The 16686-nt window shown below is 40.3% G+C and overlaps 1 protein-coding gene across 2 annotated transcripts in view; it reads right to left on the reverse strand.

The window, feature by feature from the left end:
• Piezo (piezo type mechanosensitive ion channel component) overlaps window positions 1-16686 on the reverse strand; it is a 220079-nt gene that overhangs the window by 184109 nt on the left and 19284 nt on the right. For both annotated transcript variants that reach the window (XM_037428842.2, XM_037428841.2), the window contains exons 6-8: window positions 11483-11798; window positions 8341-8521; window positions 2742-2867 (exon numbers count right to left, since the gene is read on the reverse strand). In XM_037428842.2, coding sequence (XP_037284739.2) covers window positions 2742-2867; window positions 8341-8521; window positions 11483-11798 — 623 coding nt within the window. The remainder of the gene's footprint in view (window positions 1-2741; window positions 2868-8340; window positions 8522-11482; window positions 11799-16686) is intronic.

Raw genomic sequence — 16686 nt, forward strand, 5'->3', positions numbered from 1 at the left:
GGGCAAGTCATGCGCATGTCACCTCATGATCGGATGCTGGAGAAGGTGGGGAAGAGATTTGGCTTGCGAAGGCTACGCTGGGGAGTGGCAAGTGTTTCGATCTCACCACCTCTCACCCTCGTTTCGCGCTGCTTAAAAAACCCCGTTTTCTCTGCTCGTGATGAATCGATTCGAAAAATTATTGTGGCAAAATGTTCCTCGTCGGACACCCAACAACTTCCGCTATTTAAATAAAATTCGGTGTGGGGCCTGGTGAGTGGCCCTTTAAAAGAGACGCTGATGAGAGAGACAAGTCGGTTTAAGAGACACCAGTGTGCCTGCATTGAAATAGGGGTTGACAATAAAATGCATATGTGATACCCTGCTTAAAAAGACTCTTCATATAGAAGACAAAAATTGTTGCAAACTGCATGTCTTTTATAAAGGGGTTGGACTGTATGTGTGCGTGGCATAAAAAAAGCCTAAACAGACCAGGAGAGCTATGAAGAAAAAACACTAACAAGTGTGAGTGCATGCGTATTCCCAAATATGCTGTGCCTTTTCGACCCAGCTTTTCCCGCTTACACAACAGACCACTTGCATGCTGCAGGAGCAGTGAAACTGCAAAATATGTTGCACACAATTTCTCTCAAAGAGTTCATGAGGGTATGCAGGAATGAAGTGAAAGGGAAAAGCAAGTATTGTAAACGAGCTACTAATTTGTCGATTGTCTGCATTGAAAAATAATTGTGCTTCTTCGGCAGTCTTGATTGATTGATATGTGGGGTTTAACGTCCCAAAACCACCATATGATTATGAGAGACGCCGTAGTGGAGGGCTCCGGAAATTTCGACCACCTGGTGTTCTTTAACATGCACCCAAATCTGAGCACACGGGCCTACAACATTTCCGCCTCCATCAGAAATGCAGCCGCCGCAGCCGGGATTCCAACCCGTGACCTGCGGGTCAGCAGCCGAGTACCTTAGCCACTAGACCACCACGGCGGGGCTTCTTCGGCAGTCTTGCATAAGCAATTGAAAGAATTCAGTGCCAAAGTGTCCCTTTACAAATGTTTTAAGTCTGCTCTAGTCTTAATTGAGAAATTTTATAATCAAGAGCTTGTGCTTGTATCGGCTGAAATACCCTTGGAGCATAGCCTTGGTGAATGGAATATTATCGCTTATGCAAAAATGAAAGTGGCCCCAAGGTTGCATATAGTTATCAACAAAATAAAATTTTGAATATCTGTGACTAAATATAGTTCAATAACAAAAGGCCACCCATGATAACCATAACCCCATGATTTTTCACATTTCATTCAACTGAATCCTTATACGTATGCTAGGGCAAGTGGCTGAGTCTAAAAACCCTGTTTCTTTAATGCATATAATTCACTAAAGCAGCAACTGAGTAGCTTCGATCCCATTCAATTCAACAGCAGTAAGGTTTTATTATTAAAGCTTTAGTTCATAATAAAGGCTACAAAACTAATGACAGATAAAAATTTTGTGCAATATAATTTTTAGAAGCAATAGATACTAATAAAGATTTTAAGTAAAGTTTCACTGTAGTAAGGTACTCAACATTGCAATGCAGCCGTAACTCAATGCACATCAAGAAAGTTGATCCAATGTAGTAATTCTTCTAGTACAATTCCTGCTATGGCTTTTCAAGTTGGGCTGTGTATCACTTTATGCTTTCATCATGTTTCCAAGGTGAAAGCCCCAGCAACTTTTTAAGAGCAACTGGTTTACCCAACAATGCCTTACTGATGTGTAAAGCCACCATTCAAAGAGCAGTGCTCATGGATTGAGATACAATATTTAGAGCTATGTAATGCAAATGTAATCTCATTTCCATAATCTGCAGGTCGTGTCCCTCCAGAGCAATTTTGACCCAGACATTTGCATCACAGCAACATTACTTTTCGCAGCCAGATTCTCGCGACATGATGCAGTTACCCCAAGCTATTGCACATATCAGTCGTTCTACCAAAGTTTTGATGTGTTGCAATTGATGAGCACTGTACTATTGGCATCAAGTGAAGCCTAAACAGTGGCATGCATTCAAAGTGGCATAGCGCATGCTGTCCAGTTATCACCATGGACAAGTGGGCATACGTGGACAGTGCTGCTGAATCGGACTATACCACTGTAAATGCTCGTCGCTGTTCGGTTCAGGTAGATGCCAATAGTGCACTGGTGCTACATATGGCAGCTACCCAAAACACAATAATATAGAAAGACCCAGTGGAAATCTAAAAGTGAGAAAGCTGAAAGAAAGCAAAAAACCAATAAATCTAAAATAGAGAGAGAAAGAAAAAGAGCAGCGATTCCAAGCACAACACCGGGGTACTAAATATTAAAACAAGCTGCCCAAAAATGGCCATGTTGCAGAACAAACATATAAACTGACATTGACTTACCCCAAATTCATATTAATACAACTTTTTGTACAATATCACTTTGGAAGTGAAAAGAGAAATACATTTATGTAGCAATAATCAATATTGCCTTAAATATTTCAATCTGTCAAAGTTTTCCCATCGATATGTTCACGCTGTGAAACACTCGCACCAAAATTTATAGCACGCTTCTCTTGGGTCAAGAGGAGGTACAATATAAAGCCACTCAATCTCGTTCTGTGCAGCATTACAGTGTGCATATAAACTAAATCTTGTGGTCAATCCACAGAAGGCAGCTACGTGAATTTAAGGCAAAAAACTAAAAGGAAGCCAGACGAGCCCAGCAAGAACAAGTTACCCCGCTCTCTTTTCTGTTCCTTCGAGAGGAGGAGTTTGCTGATCGCTGTGAACTGCGTTTGGAGTCTTGGCGAGGAGCATTACCTCCAACACCACTTGTCGTCACCAAGATGGGAGACTCTCGAGTCTATGAGTAAGAAAGGTAAACAAAGAAAGAAAATTGTGAGCATGTGCTACATGGCTGCAGAATAGTGATCAAAAATAAGAAAACAGTAGTGCTTCATTAATAAGAAGCATTAGTTAGCAAGCTTGCCAACCTATAAACAAAGACTAGAAAAAAAAGGTGTAAATTAGCCTAACTTATCAAATGTAAAATTAGAATGCGTATCAGGAATAAATTTCTGATCAACATCACATCACTAAGAAAAAAGAAGATGAAACTGAAAGAATAGAATTCTGTAGCACATAGAAGTAGCTTGCAATCACTCTGGATGATGTAAGCAGCGTGCTGCAAACAGACGTACAGGGATGATTATTGAACTTTGTAGGCTATTCATTTTGAATTATTTACAACCAGGCCCTAAAAAAAGTTAGCCAGCACCAGATAGGCAGTCTGCAGCCTACAAGTCCACACTCATTTTACAAAAAAACTTGCAATAACATGACAAACTATATAAAGCGTATGCTTTGCTGCACTTGCACGTAGGTTGACGATCGCCATCCAAGATTTCCAGTAGAAAACAGTGTAAAAAAACTGGACAACTAAAGAAATAGTAGAAAAACAAATAGGACACAAACTATGTCACCATGGTTTATGTACCCTCTTTATTCAGTCTGTCAGGGCTGTTTTCTACAGGAAATCATGAACCAAAAAGCTGAAATGCGTACCATACCACAATACAAGGACTGTTAGTGCACAGAGACATCGTTTATCATTAATACATTTTTATTCTATCATCTACATATGTTGTCTTGTGAATAATTGTTTTGCAACTTTGTTTTTCATCTAAAGCCTTCCTATTAACAAACTAACATATTTAAATAGAGTTTCTTTAAAATGGAATACTGTACATGCTCCTATCTCTTCGCAACATATCAATGTTTTGCAATTGTTTCTCTGCCACACATCAAGTTTTTTTCTTCGGTGTGTGTGTGTGTGTACATCTTGGCAGTCAACTGCACCTACAGAATCAAAAAGTTCTCGATATGTTTTTTGTGAATCTTTTATTCAATATCCGTTTATCTTTTCAGAAGTTTTCAAAGTGTCCGCTCTCTCTGTTTTAATGCATGATTCCTCAATCCTTCCCATAATCATTGAAGGTGACCAAGAAGCAGTCAATAGAAAACTCCTACAGTGAGGTCATTGCAGCTTCTTTTTCAGCTGTCCACAGGGTCCCTTGCAAAGTTCCTTTCAGAGTTCTTTTGACCCTTGGGAACAAAAAAGTTTGGTGGTGCCAGATCATGGCTGTACAACAGCTGGGGCTGCATTGCCACACTCATTTTGGCCAGCAACTTAAAGATGAGGAGTGTGCAATGAGAATATACAATGAGGTGTAGCTTGGCATATTGACATGGTGCAAGATCCAATTATTGTGAAATTATTTTGGGCTGTGACAAACCCTATTATGCAACCATTTGAGCACTTCATGGTATAACTCCTTGATGAGTGTTTGCCCCTGTGGCATCAACTCCATGTGAACTACACCTTTTCTGACAAAAACACAATGAGCATTCTATTGATTCGAGATTCACTCTTCTTTGTTTTTTTGGGCCAGGAGACTATAGTGTGCCACTAACGTTTTAGACACTGATTCGAAATCGTACACCTAAATCGATGTCTCTTTCCTTGCAATCACTTTGGCCCAGAATTTTGAAACAGTTCTACAGCATTCATGCCATTCAAAGGGTATTAACTTGAGCTTGTTGGCTTGGCTTCATAGCAGAGAACAGTGCAGAAATACAGATCAAGAAAGGCTCGTAGGACTTGGCACTGTTAACAACATGAGCGTTTGTTTCGTAGGTGCACAAATATATACACTCCTTGGGAAACGGAAATAACAAAAACAATGCATGCATCCCAACTAGTCCATGACTATGCAATGATTATGAGAGGAGGTAATTTTTTAGTCTGTTGGTATGATCGATCGTGCGCTTACACATTTTCACCCAATGGAATGAATTGTAAGTGTTTTGTAAATTTCCCGGGCACGGCTATCCCGATATCTGCGCAAGATGCGCGTATGATTAAAATTAGGGCTACTGCTACAGTTGGCATAATGAATATCCAAATTGCATCAAGTACGGGTCTTGAGGTTGTCCTTGTGCTCTCTCAGTCAGTCGTTGATGCAGCGAACCATCTGCCCAACACTTGTCTGTCCAGCCCCCAGCAGGACACAGGTAGCTCGCTTATCACTTCGGTCTTGCAAGGCACAAACTGTGTTGCATGGCGCTTCTTGCAAGTGCAGAGACTTGGGCGAGGGGAATTCACCTTCTCACACAATGAACCCAGCTTCATTGGCACTGCAAACACCTCCCTTATGTTTATTCTTGACCTTGTGCAACACACCATGTAGGTAGGGGATGACCGCCACTCTTGCCCTGTCCTTTTCAGCCCGAGGTCTAGCAGTCTTACAGTGCTTCTTCAAGAAAACTTCTACAAGCCCAGATAAGAATTGCAGTGGTGGGAATGCCTTCCAGCATTTTGGAGCAGCCATTGAAGCAGGCAAAATGTGCTTTCGGAGCAGCTACAGCTCTGTGTTTGGAACATGCACGGGCTTTCCATGATACACACAAAGGCAGAAAATTTAGCTTTAACTTAGTTAAATGTTCCCCAAGTTTATTTAATCATTTATGCAGAAGCAGCAAGCCCACATCAGCAAGTCAGCACAAAAAATAAAGAAAAGTGGGACCATATAAAGAAGTGGTGACATAAGACAGTGAAGCATATTGCACCAACAAAATAGCTGCAGCATGAAGTTAATAGCAACGTGCTTTCATGAACAAACGTATGCACACACACACTCAAAGCTTGTTAGAGTAAACTTCGTTAATATGTACATACATGCCAAGAACCTGCCGGAAACGTGACTAACTATGCGCTAAACATAGTATGCATTATGTACCACCAAGTACATGATATGGGGGGGGGGTAATCAAGTAAATGCAGGGGGCTGACTTTGTGCCCCCCTCTGGTGCCCCCTGCTGCCTCCCCCCACAACACACCTATGACCAAGTACCAATTTGATGTTTTTATGTGTGCCATCACCGCTAAAGAAGGAATAAATACCGTCCAACAGCAAATAACTTTCTAAAGTACCCACCCAAAAGCCATTTCTATGTTTATAAATGATAGGCATTCTCGCACAACCACTTGATGGCACGTGGTGGCGACACCTAAGATCATTTGGAAACTACTGCGGAGTCTTGGATATATCAGCCAACGCAGCGACTGACATAGCAACAAAACGGACATAATCAACTGTGCGCGATAAATGTGTACCGTGATCTGCTACTTAACTAAAAGTGACACAGTTTTTTTTAAACACGATACGATAGCAGGGAGTCGATCGTCTACAGGCTTGTTGCATGCAGCGCTTCATCTACTTGGCATACACAACGTGCGAAGCCGCTTGCGCACACTCAGTTTCAGACTGTGCACAGATGCAGCGAGAAGCCTGTTGTGTTAACAGGACAATGCAAGCTTTCAGCAAGCGATGCCTTAGCGATCCTGGCATCAGACGGAGGTGCGTTTGAGCTGTCGCCTCATGAAAGTGTGTGCTATGCTTGCTATCCCTGTGTCTGTGATATACAACGCTGAACTCCGCAACAGTGAGTTGTTTTCATTTCTGCAAAACAATGCATGCTGAACACAGTCTCTTACAGCAATTGAGACGGCAGCGATTGGCGCTCTCAGGTAGTTACAGGCTATTAAAAGCATGCACTAGGCTTAAAAGTGATGTTATGCCACACACGTAGGCTTTTTGTCGGCAATAAGTCATACTGGCACACTTTTAGGTAGTCGCCACAACGCCTTCATTTTTTGCCAATGGTTACCAGAAAAGCCACCGTCACAATCATGCCAAAATCTATATAACTGTCAGACGATTCAGTGCTTTTACAGCAGCGCAAGTGTAAAAGATGGCGACCATCACGTAATATCCACCCACGATGTGTGCTGTCAATATAACTCCTTTCCAAAACCACCTTGTGGTGTAGCAATGACGCAATATTGAAACAAAAAAGAACCTTTTGAAGCAGTACGGCGCAGTAATTTCCAGGAAACCTGTTCGTTTTGCCTAATCACTGTAGGCTTTCTGAAGCATTTCAAGCGTCTTCGCCCTCTTTTTACCCAGTTTCACACAAAACATGATTGCATAATGGTGCTTCAACAATTGGACTATTTGTTTTCTCTGTGAGGGTCGGTTGACGGATACCTCTGTATGGAGCGTGACCTTTCTCAACAACTGCCAGAGGCAACCGAGAAAAGTCTTGTTTCAAAGCTTACATCCCCCGATAACTCCTCCACCCCGCTCCACCAGGCGACGTTGCAGATAACACAAAATCAAGCGGGAACTTTAGGGACAAACCTGGTATGTGATCTATCTAGCTGGCATTAAAGTTGTTCAATACATTTTCAAATCTTCTTGGTTTTGATTTTATTTTACCCTCAAACACCCCCCCCCCCTTTTTTTTTCAGTGAATTACTGCTAAATTTGTTTTGTTTTTTTCTGTCTACTGCTCAAAGCTTTTTGCTGTTTCTTGTATACATATTTACTACAGTAAGTAATGCTTCCCCCTTTTATATGGCTCATTTTAGTACTTTATGAACCACCAAGCTATCACAGTAGACAAGAGTGATTCACAACAAATCAGTGTTGTAAATTTAGCATTACACTGGCGTAAAAACCATGCTCGAGCCAGATGCGAAAACATTGTGCAAGCAAGGCCATCAGCTTATGAGATCTTGTCAGTGGCGACACTTATACAAGCCTGCTAGTGTAATGCAATTGTTTGTCTTATAACAATACTAATTGATGAGGTTTAACATCCCAAAACCATAGTATGATTATGAAGGAAGCCATACATGTCGACCAAAAATGTCAACTACCTCTTTAGTATGCATCCAAGTACACAGGCCTTGAGCATTTTCACCTTCATAAAAAATGTGGCCTCAGTGGCCAGGATTTCATCTCTCAACTTGCGAGACAGCTATTGCATATATGTAGCTTTCAGACAAAATCCTTTACATAACATGCCAATGCCTGGCTAGTTAAACATAAAGGTAAGCTTTCAGCTGCTCAACTACACTTGCCAGATTAGCTATCAAACAGTTATCACAAATGTATAAATTGCTTCCTATCTAAAAGCTATAAATCTGGACAAACAAATGGAAAGCATAACATCAGCATTAATTACATTTTTCTAAGAGCCGAATTTTTTTCAGCAAGAAAACAACACTATATATAGCTTCATTTAGTTGGTCAAACAGGGAAAACTGTCATACCTTTAGGGCACAGTCCAAATAAAATATTCTTCATAGTTCTCACAAACCTACCTTAGGGACATGCTTTCTATTATGCTAAGAAATATTCACAAACAAGGAGTTCAAATGAAAGCTTAACTGCAAAGCCGACAAAGTAGTCAATGAGGGCATAGCTCACCAACTGCTGCAGAAGTTGCAGTCGAGTCACAGTGGCCACAGTAAAATAAAAACTCAGCACCACCAGAGGGCTCACGTACAGTGTCCAATGCAATGACCTAAACTGCAGCACCCTTACGTCTGCCTCTGTTGGTGCAGTTGAATTGCAAGCAGGAATGCGCAGTGAAGTCAGCCCTAAAAGCCTGAAATGTAAGCAATGCATAAATTCAACATTGGCACATTCAGAAAATTTTTAATCATTAAAATAATTAGAACTGCTCTTCTTGCCTTATTTTAAAAAGACTCCTGCAATCCATATAGCCTACCAACACTGCATTTTTCGAATAAAAAAAACCTTTAATGAAGTAAAATGTAGGTTTGGTTAACAAATGTGTAGCGACACCTTCATGCTTTTTTAAAATTTTGATGCAAAGCCACAAGCAACAAATTTTGTTAACGCGAGTCAGCACAAAGTTATAAATTTGGCTTTACTTTTTGTACCAGCCATCAGCATTGCCTTGCTGAGCTACTACACAGAGCACACAGTGCAAAAGTGGGATGACATCTGCATGCCTCGCGATGTACTCATGCTAAGAGCAAAAGTGAGGAACCAATGACTACTGCTATTTGCTGTGGCAGTTCAAGCCTTAACAGATAACAAATGGTAACAAAAAGGGTCTGCACGGGAGCCTGCATGATGCATGATCTGCAGCATAGCTGCAGCATGCAGTACCTAGTAAAATCAATGAAGAGAACAACTAGGACATCTTTGGTCATTCCTCCTAACATATAAAACTTATCACACAGATCAACTTTCAGCTTTGCCCTGACTGTAAAGCAGCAACGGCTAGCAAATTATCACACGCAAGTGATGCTTACAGAACTTTCACTTGAAGAAAATATTTCTAGCCACAGGCAAATAATCTGCCTAGTAAAGCAACAGTTTACTACTTGAGAAGTGGAATCCAAAAGACAGTCAAGCAATATTTAAAGTAGGTGTGTGCAAATCGAAATTCGAATGAACAGTAAGGTATTCAAATGCACTTAGATATGAATTTAAATTATTGACAATGTTGAAGTATTTAAAAATAATGAATAAATATTAGTCTGCCCATAACCCCTCTAAAGGTGGTTTCTCTGCACTAAAGAGGTGCTAAGCTATGAAAGCAGTCATTTCACTGCAGTAAAGGAATGCTAAGCAGAATTTCCCCAGGATATGTAGAAAACACTTATCGAGGGGAAATCCACACTGCCATGAAGCTACACTTCAGGGTTAAATGAACGTATTACCCTCACATACATTAGTCATTTTCCAAGTTTATAAGCTTGTTACACTGGCTTGTATGCTCTAAGTACTGTAAATTTTAAAATGTAACATATTTTACAGGTTATCATTTGCATTCTACTGAAAGTCAAATCATGCTACTATTCAAAGTTGTTTCCACTTCATTTGAACAAACAAACAAACAAACAAACAAACAAACAAACAAACAAACAAACAAACAAACAAACAGCATTTGCAAAGACCTCGTATTTGCAAAAAAAATATTGTACAGGTTAGTACAGGTTCGCAGCAAATATGGCCATTTATTTAATATGCGATACATACAATTTGAATTCAATTCAAAATTATTTGATGAAAAGCACTATTTGCATAAGCTTAATTTAGAGTGGCACCTCTTGCACTGAGTACATATGGCAATCCTCAAAGTGAATTCACTACTAAAGTCAAGCTGCTACCTGCACATCAGTCGAATACATTTTAGAGAAGTCAAGAGTGTTTGCATCAATTCAAGAGAAAGCCTACAGAGCTTACCGTGTGCATACATTCTGATAATAAAGAACATACCTTCCTAGCGATATGACAATATCTTCCAAGTATTTAATTTAAAAAGCCATGTAGAAGCTCCCAATGCAATGGACAATACAATTAAATGATCAGAAAGGGGAAGAATCAAGACAGGGGTACAACAATGAACATGTGACATTGCTAGAAACCACAAGCATATTTCAAGAGAACACATTTCTAAAAAAAGCTGAAGTGAACAGAATGTATAAAGTGATTTAATATGTCAATCTAGTTGATTTTGGGGAAAAGTTACAAGACCATTCACATAACACATTTAGAAAATAGGATTTTGAAGAGACCCTTCACTAGGTTTGACTATTATGGATGAATAAATTGAGAGCATAACATACAGTGGCGATAGTGTCTCCAAAGTATGAAATCGCTGGGTGGCACAAAAAAACGTTATAATTTCGAAGCTGCATACCCTTCTTGTCGAGGAAGCTATACCTCAAGTGAGAGTCAAGTTCACACGCACAAATATTCTACGCAACATGCACTGCTTGGAATGTCAATAACCACCCCATCATGGCATGCAACTTTGGTTGATCATCTAATGTGGAATGTGGAATGCCAAAATAGAAATATGCAGGAAAGCAATATAGATAAAAAAAAGCAGGCTGGACACGCCACATGAACTTGACATTGTCATTCTATGCATAAAAGAAAGAAGCACTACTTGCAGATGCTGGCCAAGCCGAAGAGGGAGAGACTCTTGACAGTGACAGTCACCTCCAAACGAGAAGTAACGAGTATTTTCAACTTTATCTAGCTTTACCAATGAATACCTGTAAAAACTATATTGCAGAAATTTTGACAGACAATACCTTATAAATTACAGTTTAAACCTATCAGTATAAACTTTTATTAGATCAAAACTGACAGGACACCTAAAAAAATTATGTTGTTACAGGCGTTTACAATAGGGCCCTCAATGTGTTACAGCAAAACGTCAGTAACTTGAGCCTTAATATTAATTTGGCAAATTGGATAATCTGAACTCGTTCACCAGACTTGTCCTCTTCAAACTCAAGGCAATGCATTGCATTGAGGTGGAAGTTTCATTGGAGTGGCATTTGTTGTTATGGAGTTTGCAAAGGGGCCTGGTGAGGAGTGCATTGTGTGATTTGTTAAAGAAATTAATGGATACTTTTTTTTTTGCACAATACCATTTTAAGGAAAATAGCTACTTTTGTGCTGCTACCTGAATTACAAACCAATCCTTATCTGCTCATCACTAATTATGTTAAAGAATTCCCTAGGATTCATATAAGCAGCTCCATCGCTAAAGTAGTAGCCAGAAAATTGCATGGCTAACCTGGCTTGCAGGCTGGCAGAGGGCACCAGCTCCTGGATATAGTCCAGCTGGTATGTGTAGAGGGCCACAAAGTGCATGGCACTATAGATCAGCAACAGTGTCCGCATGACTTGATAACCCGTCCCTAGTGGACGATGCATGCCCAACCATGTGGCAGACCAGAGGAATGCCACAAAGTAGGCCAGCGAACATAGAGATGCGTGTAGAATTCCTGCAGCTGCCATTAGAAGTAGCACTAAAAATTCACCCAGTAGCATGAGGAATGTGTGCCGTCGTCTGTGCACAGCACCGCTGCGTGGAGTGCCATCAGGGGTGGCTGGAAAAGGAAACAAAATTAATGAAGATGCATGGCTTTCTTCACAATACCTCAAACATATCAAAAAGGCCTCACAAAAGCTCGAAAAAGAAGCACAGATCAGGCATGTAACAAATACATACTGTGGATTATTAGACTCTACCATGTCATCAGAACTTTCTGCTTTTTTTTTTTCAGAGGTGAAAGCTCAATTTTGCAGGAGACACACACATATACTTTTTACAGAGAGAACATTGGAGAAAATCGGCTCTTATATGCGTGCATTTCTTTATAAGTCTTTTTTTTCTTTAAAACATATAACGTGACGAGCGAGAATAGCTACACGTACACCCTATTTTATAAGACTCCCAATGAATGGACATTTTTCAGTGTGGCTGAGTGGTGCACTGATGTGAATGACAATTCAGTCTTAGGTTTACATGAACAAGAAGAAAAAGATGATAAGACTAGGAAGAAAAAAATTCTCTCTCTCCCTCTCTGTATAATTAAAATATATGTTGAAATATGCAAAAGCATCAATGCTTCCATACAGACCACTACACGCTTTCACACAGCTTTGCACAATGAGTGAACACGATTTCTCTTCCTTTTCCATACCTCGTCCCTTTTTGTCTTTATCCATGGTTAAAGCAATGACTTAAGAAAGCAGGAAAAGTGATTGCGTGTACAACACAATCCTCCATAATATGTTATGTGCTATTTAATAATGTGCTTTGAAGAAGAAAGTAATCTAAACTACAAATACAGAAATACATACCATTTTTTTAACACAAAAAATCCTGTCACAACATTCCCTTGGACTTATACACAGTTGTTTGATAAAACCACACAATGAAAAATGCCTTATTTTTTGGACTGTTGATATGCTGAAAATCTCGCGTATTTTACCAAGTATAGTTGTATGTAATACGACCGTTTTTTTTTTTTTGTTAAAGCTCACCTCAGAAATACCTTAGCTTTAAGGAATGTTTCACTCTAGCGCAGTTTGGAACATCCTGCGGCACCTGAAGTTCTCAGGAGAGAAAGGTAATCTATTCTTACATAATAATTGACAGGGTTTAGTGTACTAAAACAACAATATGACTGAGATATACCATAGCGGTGAGCTCCGGAAATGTCAACCACCTGGGGTTCTCAAACGTGCATTTAAATCTATGTACATAAGCCTCAATCCCGCCACCTTTGCGTCAGCAGTCGAGCACCATAACCACTAGACCAACGTAAGCTAATTGGCACTGCATACTGGAATAAAACCCGAGGGCACAAAAAGGAAGACGCAGGGCCAGGAAAGGTATACACTCGCCATGAGCGTTCTAGAGCACCTCTAATGTGTGCAATATTTCTTCTGCATTTTTTTTAGCTTTAAGTCTTTACTGAAGTTCTCAATTTTAAAGCATTCATCAATTTTTTTTATTTTGCTTCTGAATGGAAAATGTTGCTTGATATCAAATATATCTGCAACCAGCTGTTACTGTTTTTTTATACGGTTACTTATTAATTCCTGTACTATTATATTCAATACATTTAGTCTGTATAAGGAAGTATGTGCCTATATTGTAATGCCATACTAGTTTCTCCACCATGCTTAGAGATGAGTCTTCTTATATGATCTAGCTCTTAAACTAGTCTGTGCATCAGGAACTGGAATGCTGGCACTCCGTTTCCAAGTATTCTTAACCTCAAATCACAAACTGATATACCGTATTTACTCGCATAATGAACCCACCCCTCACCTTGATCCTTAAAAAAAAGGAAAAAAAAAAAACTTTTTAAAATGTATCTGTTAATTTTATTTCGGTGTTATAGGCAGTGCCATTAATGATCGAAACAACATTAAATCAAGCCATTATATGACAAAATAACAATGCAATCAAAACCAAACATAGTTCTGCAATCATGCTAAACAGTTGCGAGCAGCGCCAGCTCGGATGACGTCAATTAAAATTTGAGAGTCGCGCCTTGTATGGTAAAGCGCCATCTGTCCAATGCAGGACAAACCTCTTTGCTGATAGCACCACACAAGCACTGCGGTACAAAAACAAAGCGCGTGGCGTCCAAAATGGCGCCATGCTGCGTCACGGTAGAGTACTAGAAGTGTTGAGTGGCGTGACCGCACCGCCCAATCCTTTTCACGTTGCCCGCAGCGGCGGTGCTACAGTCAAATAGTACTGAAAGAGCCGCGCCCCGCGTGCAGAAACTGCTATGCGCTTCGGCTCCTCTATCGTGCTTTCTTGACGCAGATTTCTTCATGCCTGCCCATCATTCATGTCTAGCACATAATGTCATAGCCCTTGAAGTATGACATGCCCATTTACTGAATTTGAGCTCCATAAAAGCCCTTGTGAGAGATCAAAAATAATTCATAAAGGGCATGTCTTATACCGATTTTCTCTGTCTTGACTCTTTCTTCATTGGTTAGGCATCTACAATATTCAGAATAACTGAGCCGATTTATTGGAAGTTAGCTGTGCTCAGAAAGCTGCGAGAGTAAAAAACAAATACAGTGTCAAACGCAGGCAGAACCAGAAAGCCATAAGTAAAGAGGTGAGAGGAAGGGAATCTGAACCCCCTACACCACGAAATGTTTTTGCAATTTAAATATTTTAAGATACCCTGAAAATTTACACGCATTCACAACGACTACCAATTGCCAAAGTTGGTCATTCTACTGCCCCCACCCTCTGCCCCCCATAAAAAAAATTCTGGGTGGCCTTGTGCTGAACGTTTACAGTTGGCAAAGCTGAATACAGCATGTCACTGTACAAATGCGCACTGTAAATTTCACCTTTTCGACACTATGACGTCTTAAAACTAGTTCAAATCTAACGTAGTCGTACGAGAAATGCACCGCCTAAAAATAGTAGCTGGGAGCATGCACACGCACACACACACACATGCGTGAGTGTGTGCGTGTGACACACGCACACACGCACACACTTATGACTGTTTTGTACACACACACACACATGCGTGAGTGTGTGTGTGTGTGTACAAAACACTGTCATAAATTTACTGGCTTGCAATGACGTTACGCCAATAGAATATTTGGAAAGCAGCACAATTTAGGCTGTCGATGCAAATGAGAACTGGTTACAATGAATTTATGAAGATTAACAGACGGGCTATATATACAATTGGCACTTTTTAGTATGTTTGTGTATAGTTTTCAATATGCTTAATATGTAATAAGCCTTTCAGAAAGCAATAATTATTATCTTCCGCAAAACTGGCACGATAAAACTTAGTTGTCACTGATATAGATGTTGTGACAATGTTACTTATACTCTGGTTTCTTGTGAAACAATCAAGCGCATGTAGGCTCATATGAGGAACACTGTGCTCTGGATATCCTAGAGACTGCCAACAAAATGAGCGTATGATTTAATCGCGATTTTCATACTTCCCACTTTGTAGTTCGCCAGCCACTTATGATGTAGTGCAGCTTAAAGCTCTGCTTGAGTGAGAAGCTAGGCTGATCTGTGCGAATTCCGAGTGACATTTTTAGGAGGAGGGGGAGGTCGGCAGGTTCTTGAAACAGTGAATGTCTCGAAGCAATTTCGGCGTGCCTGCATATTCACTCACCCACCGTGGTGCTTAGCAGGTGTGCATACACTGATAAAGACTCAGAAAGGCATTAAACGCGCTAAAAACGAGCAATTGCACATTTTTGCAGGCTACGGCACTTGCACTCCCAATGTAGACGTTACCGAGATCTTCAGTACCATGGGACTATAGTGCCACCACTACTGTGATCCGCCGGAGAATCAGCCGAGATGCAGCGCGGCCGTCTCGTTCATTACAGTGCCCCCCTGTAGTACACTTTAGTCATGGAACATGCCACGCGGTCGCCATCTCGGACCTATGCAAAGCGCAACAGCACCCACGCTGACGACGCATTGTGCACCCCTAACGTCTAATACAACATTCGTGCGCCGCCATCTGACGCTGCGTTTTCGTTGTTGGGTTTGTCGTTGTGAACTTAGTTGGGACACCTGCTGCGCAGGGCGCGTTCGGCCGGTACGCTAGCTACACGACTGGTTACTAACAGCATGCGCTCGAGCATTAGAACCGAGTGGCTGGACGACACTTAAGCGTCAATCCAAGCACTTTCATGATGGGACGAAACAAAAAGAGCTCCGGTCTACCAGAAAAAAAAAAAAAAAAAATTGACGCATATTTTACGGGTCAAAACAAGCAAAGTCATCACCCGAAATTTCCGCTATTATAACACTCGTGACTTTTTTTCTCTCGCGTAATGAACCCTCCTCCTAAATTAGCCTCAACTTTCCTGAAAAAAAAAAAAAAAGAAAAAAGGTGGGTTCATTACGCGAGTAAATATAGTGATTTTGTATATGACAGCTCATACAGCTCAAACTTGTTTGCTATACCATAGATTATGTCATATGTCAGACAACTAGAATTCATCCAAAATATAACTAAAGTATTTTGTTTCAGGAGTATACATAGCTGGCAAGAGAACCCAAGGCAGCATACACTGTACAAGTATAGTTCATTGGTAATAATAAAAGGTTTTTTTTTTTTTTTGTGAGTGAGTAATGAAAGCAAGTTGTACTTTTTTCTTTGTTCACAAATCTCTAGTCCTTATCACGCCATGCCATAGTTTGATAAATATCATCTTGAGGTAAACCAACACCTTCATTGTAATTTCTGAAGAGTAATATTAGAGTCAAAACACCACACATTATACATATTTAAAGCAGTAATAGGTGGGAAAAATCATTGACATACTAATTACAAAGCAGGGGTCCTAGCAGAGGTAATATGTTTTTGCGGAACATTCATATAAATTATGTAACTGTATGTTCCGAATTCAAACAACCTGATGTGTGTTTTTGAAGTAGTAGTTCAACAAATCTGTGAGCAGCTC

The sequence above is a fragment of the Rhipicephalus microplus genome, chromosome X, assembly GCF_043290135.1.
Source record: "Rhipicephalus microplus isolate Deutch F79 chromosome X, USDA_Rmic, whole genome shotgun sequence".
Taxonomy (NCBI): Eukaryota; Metazoa; Arthropoda; class Arachnida; order Ixodida; family Ixodidae; genus Rhipicephalus; species Rhipicephalus microplus.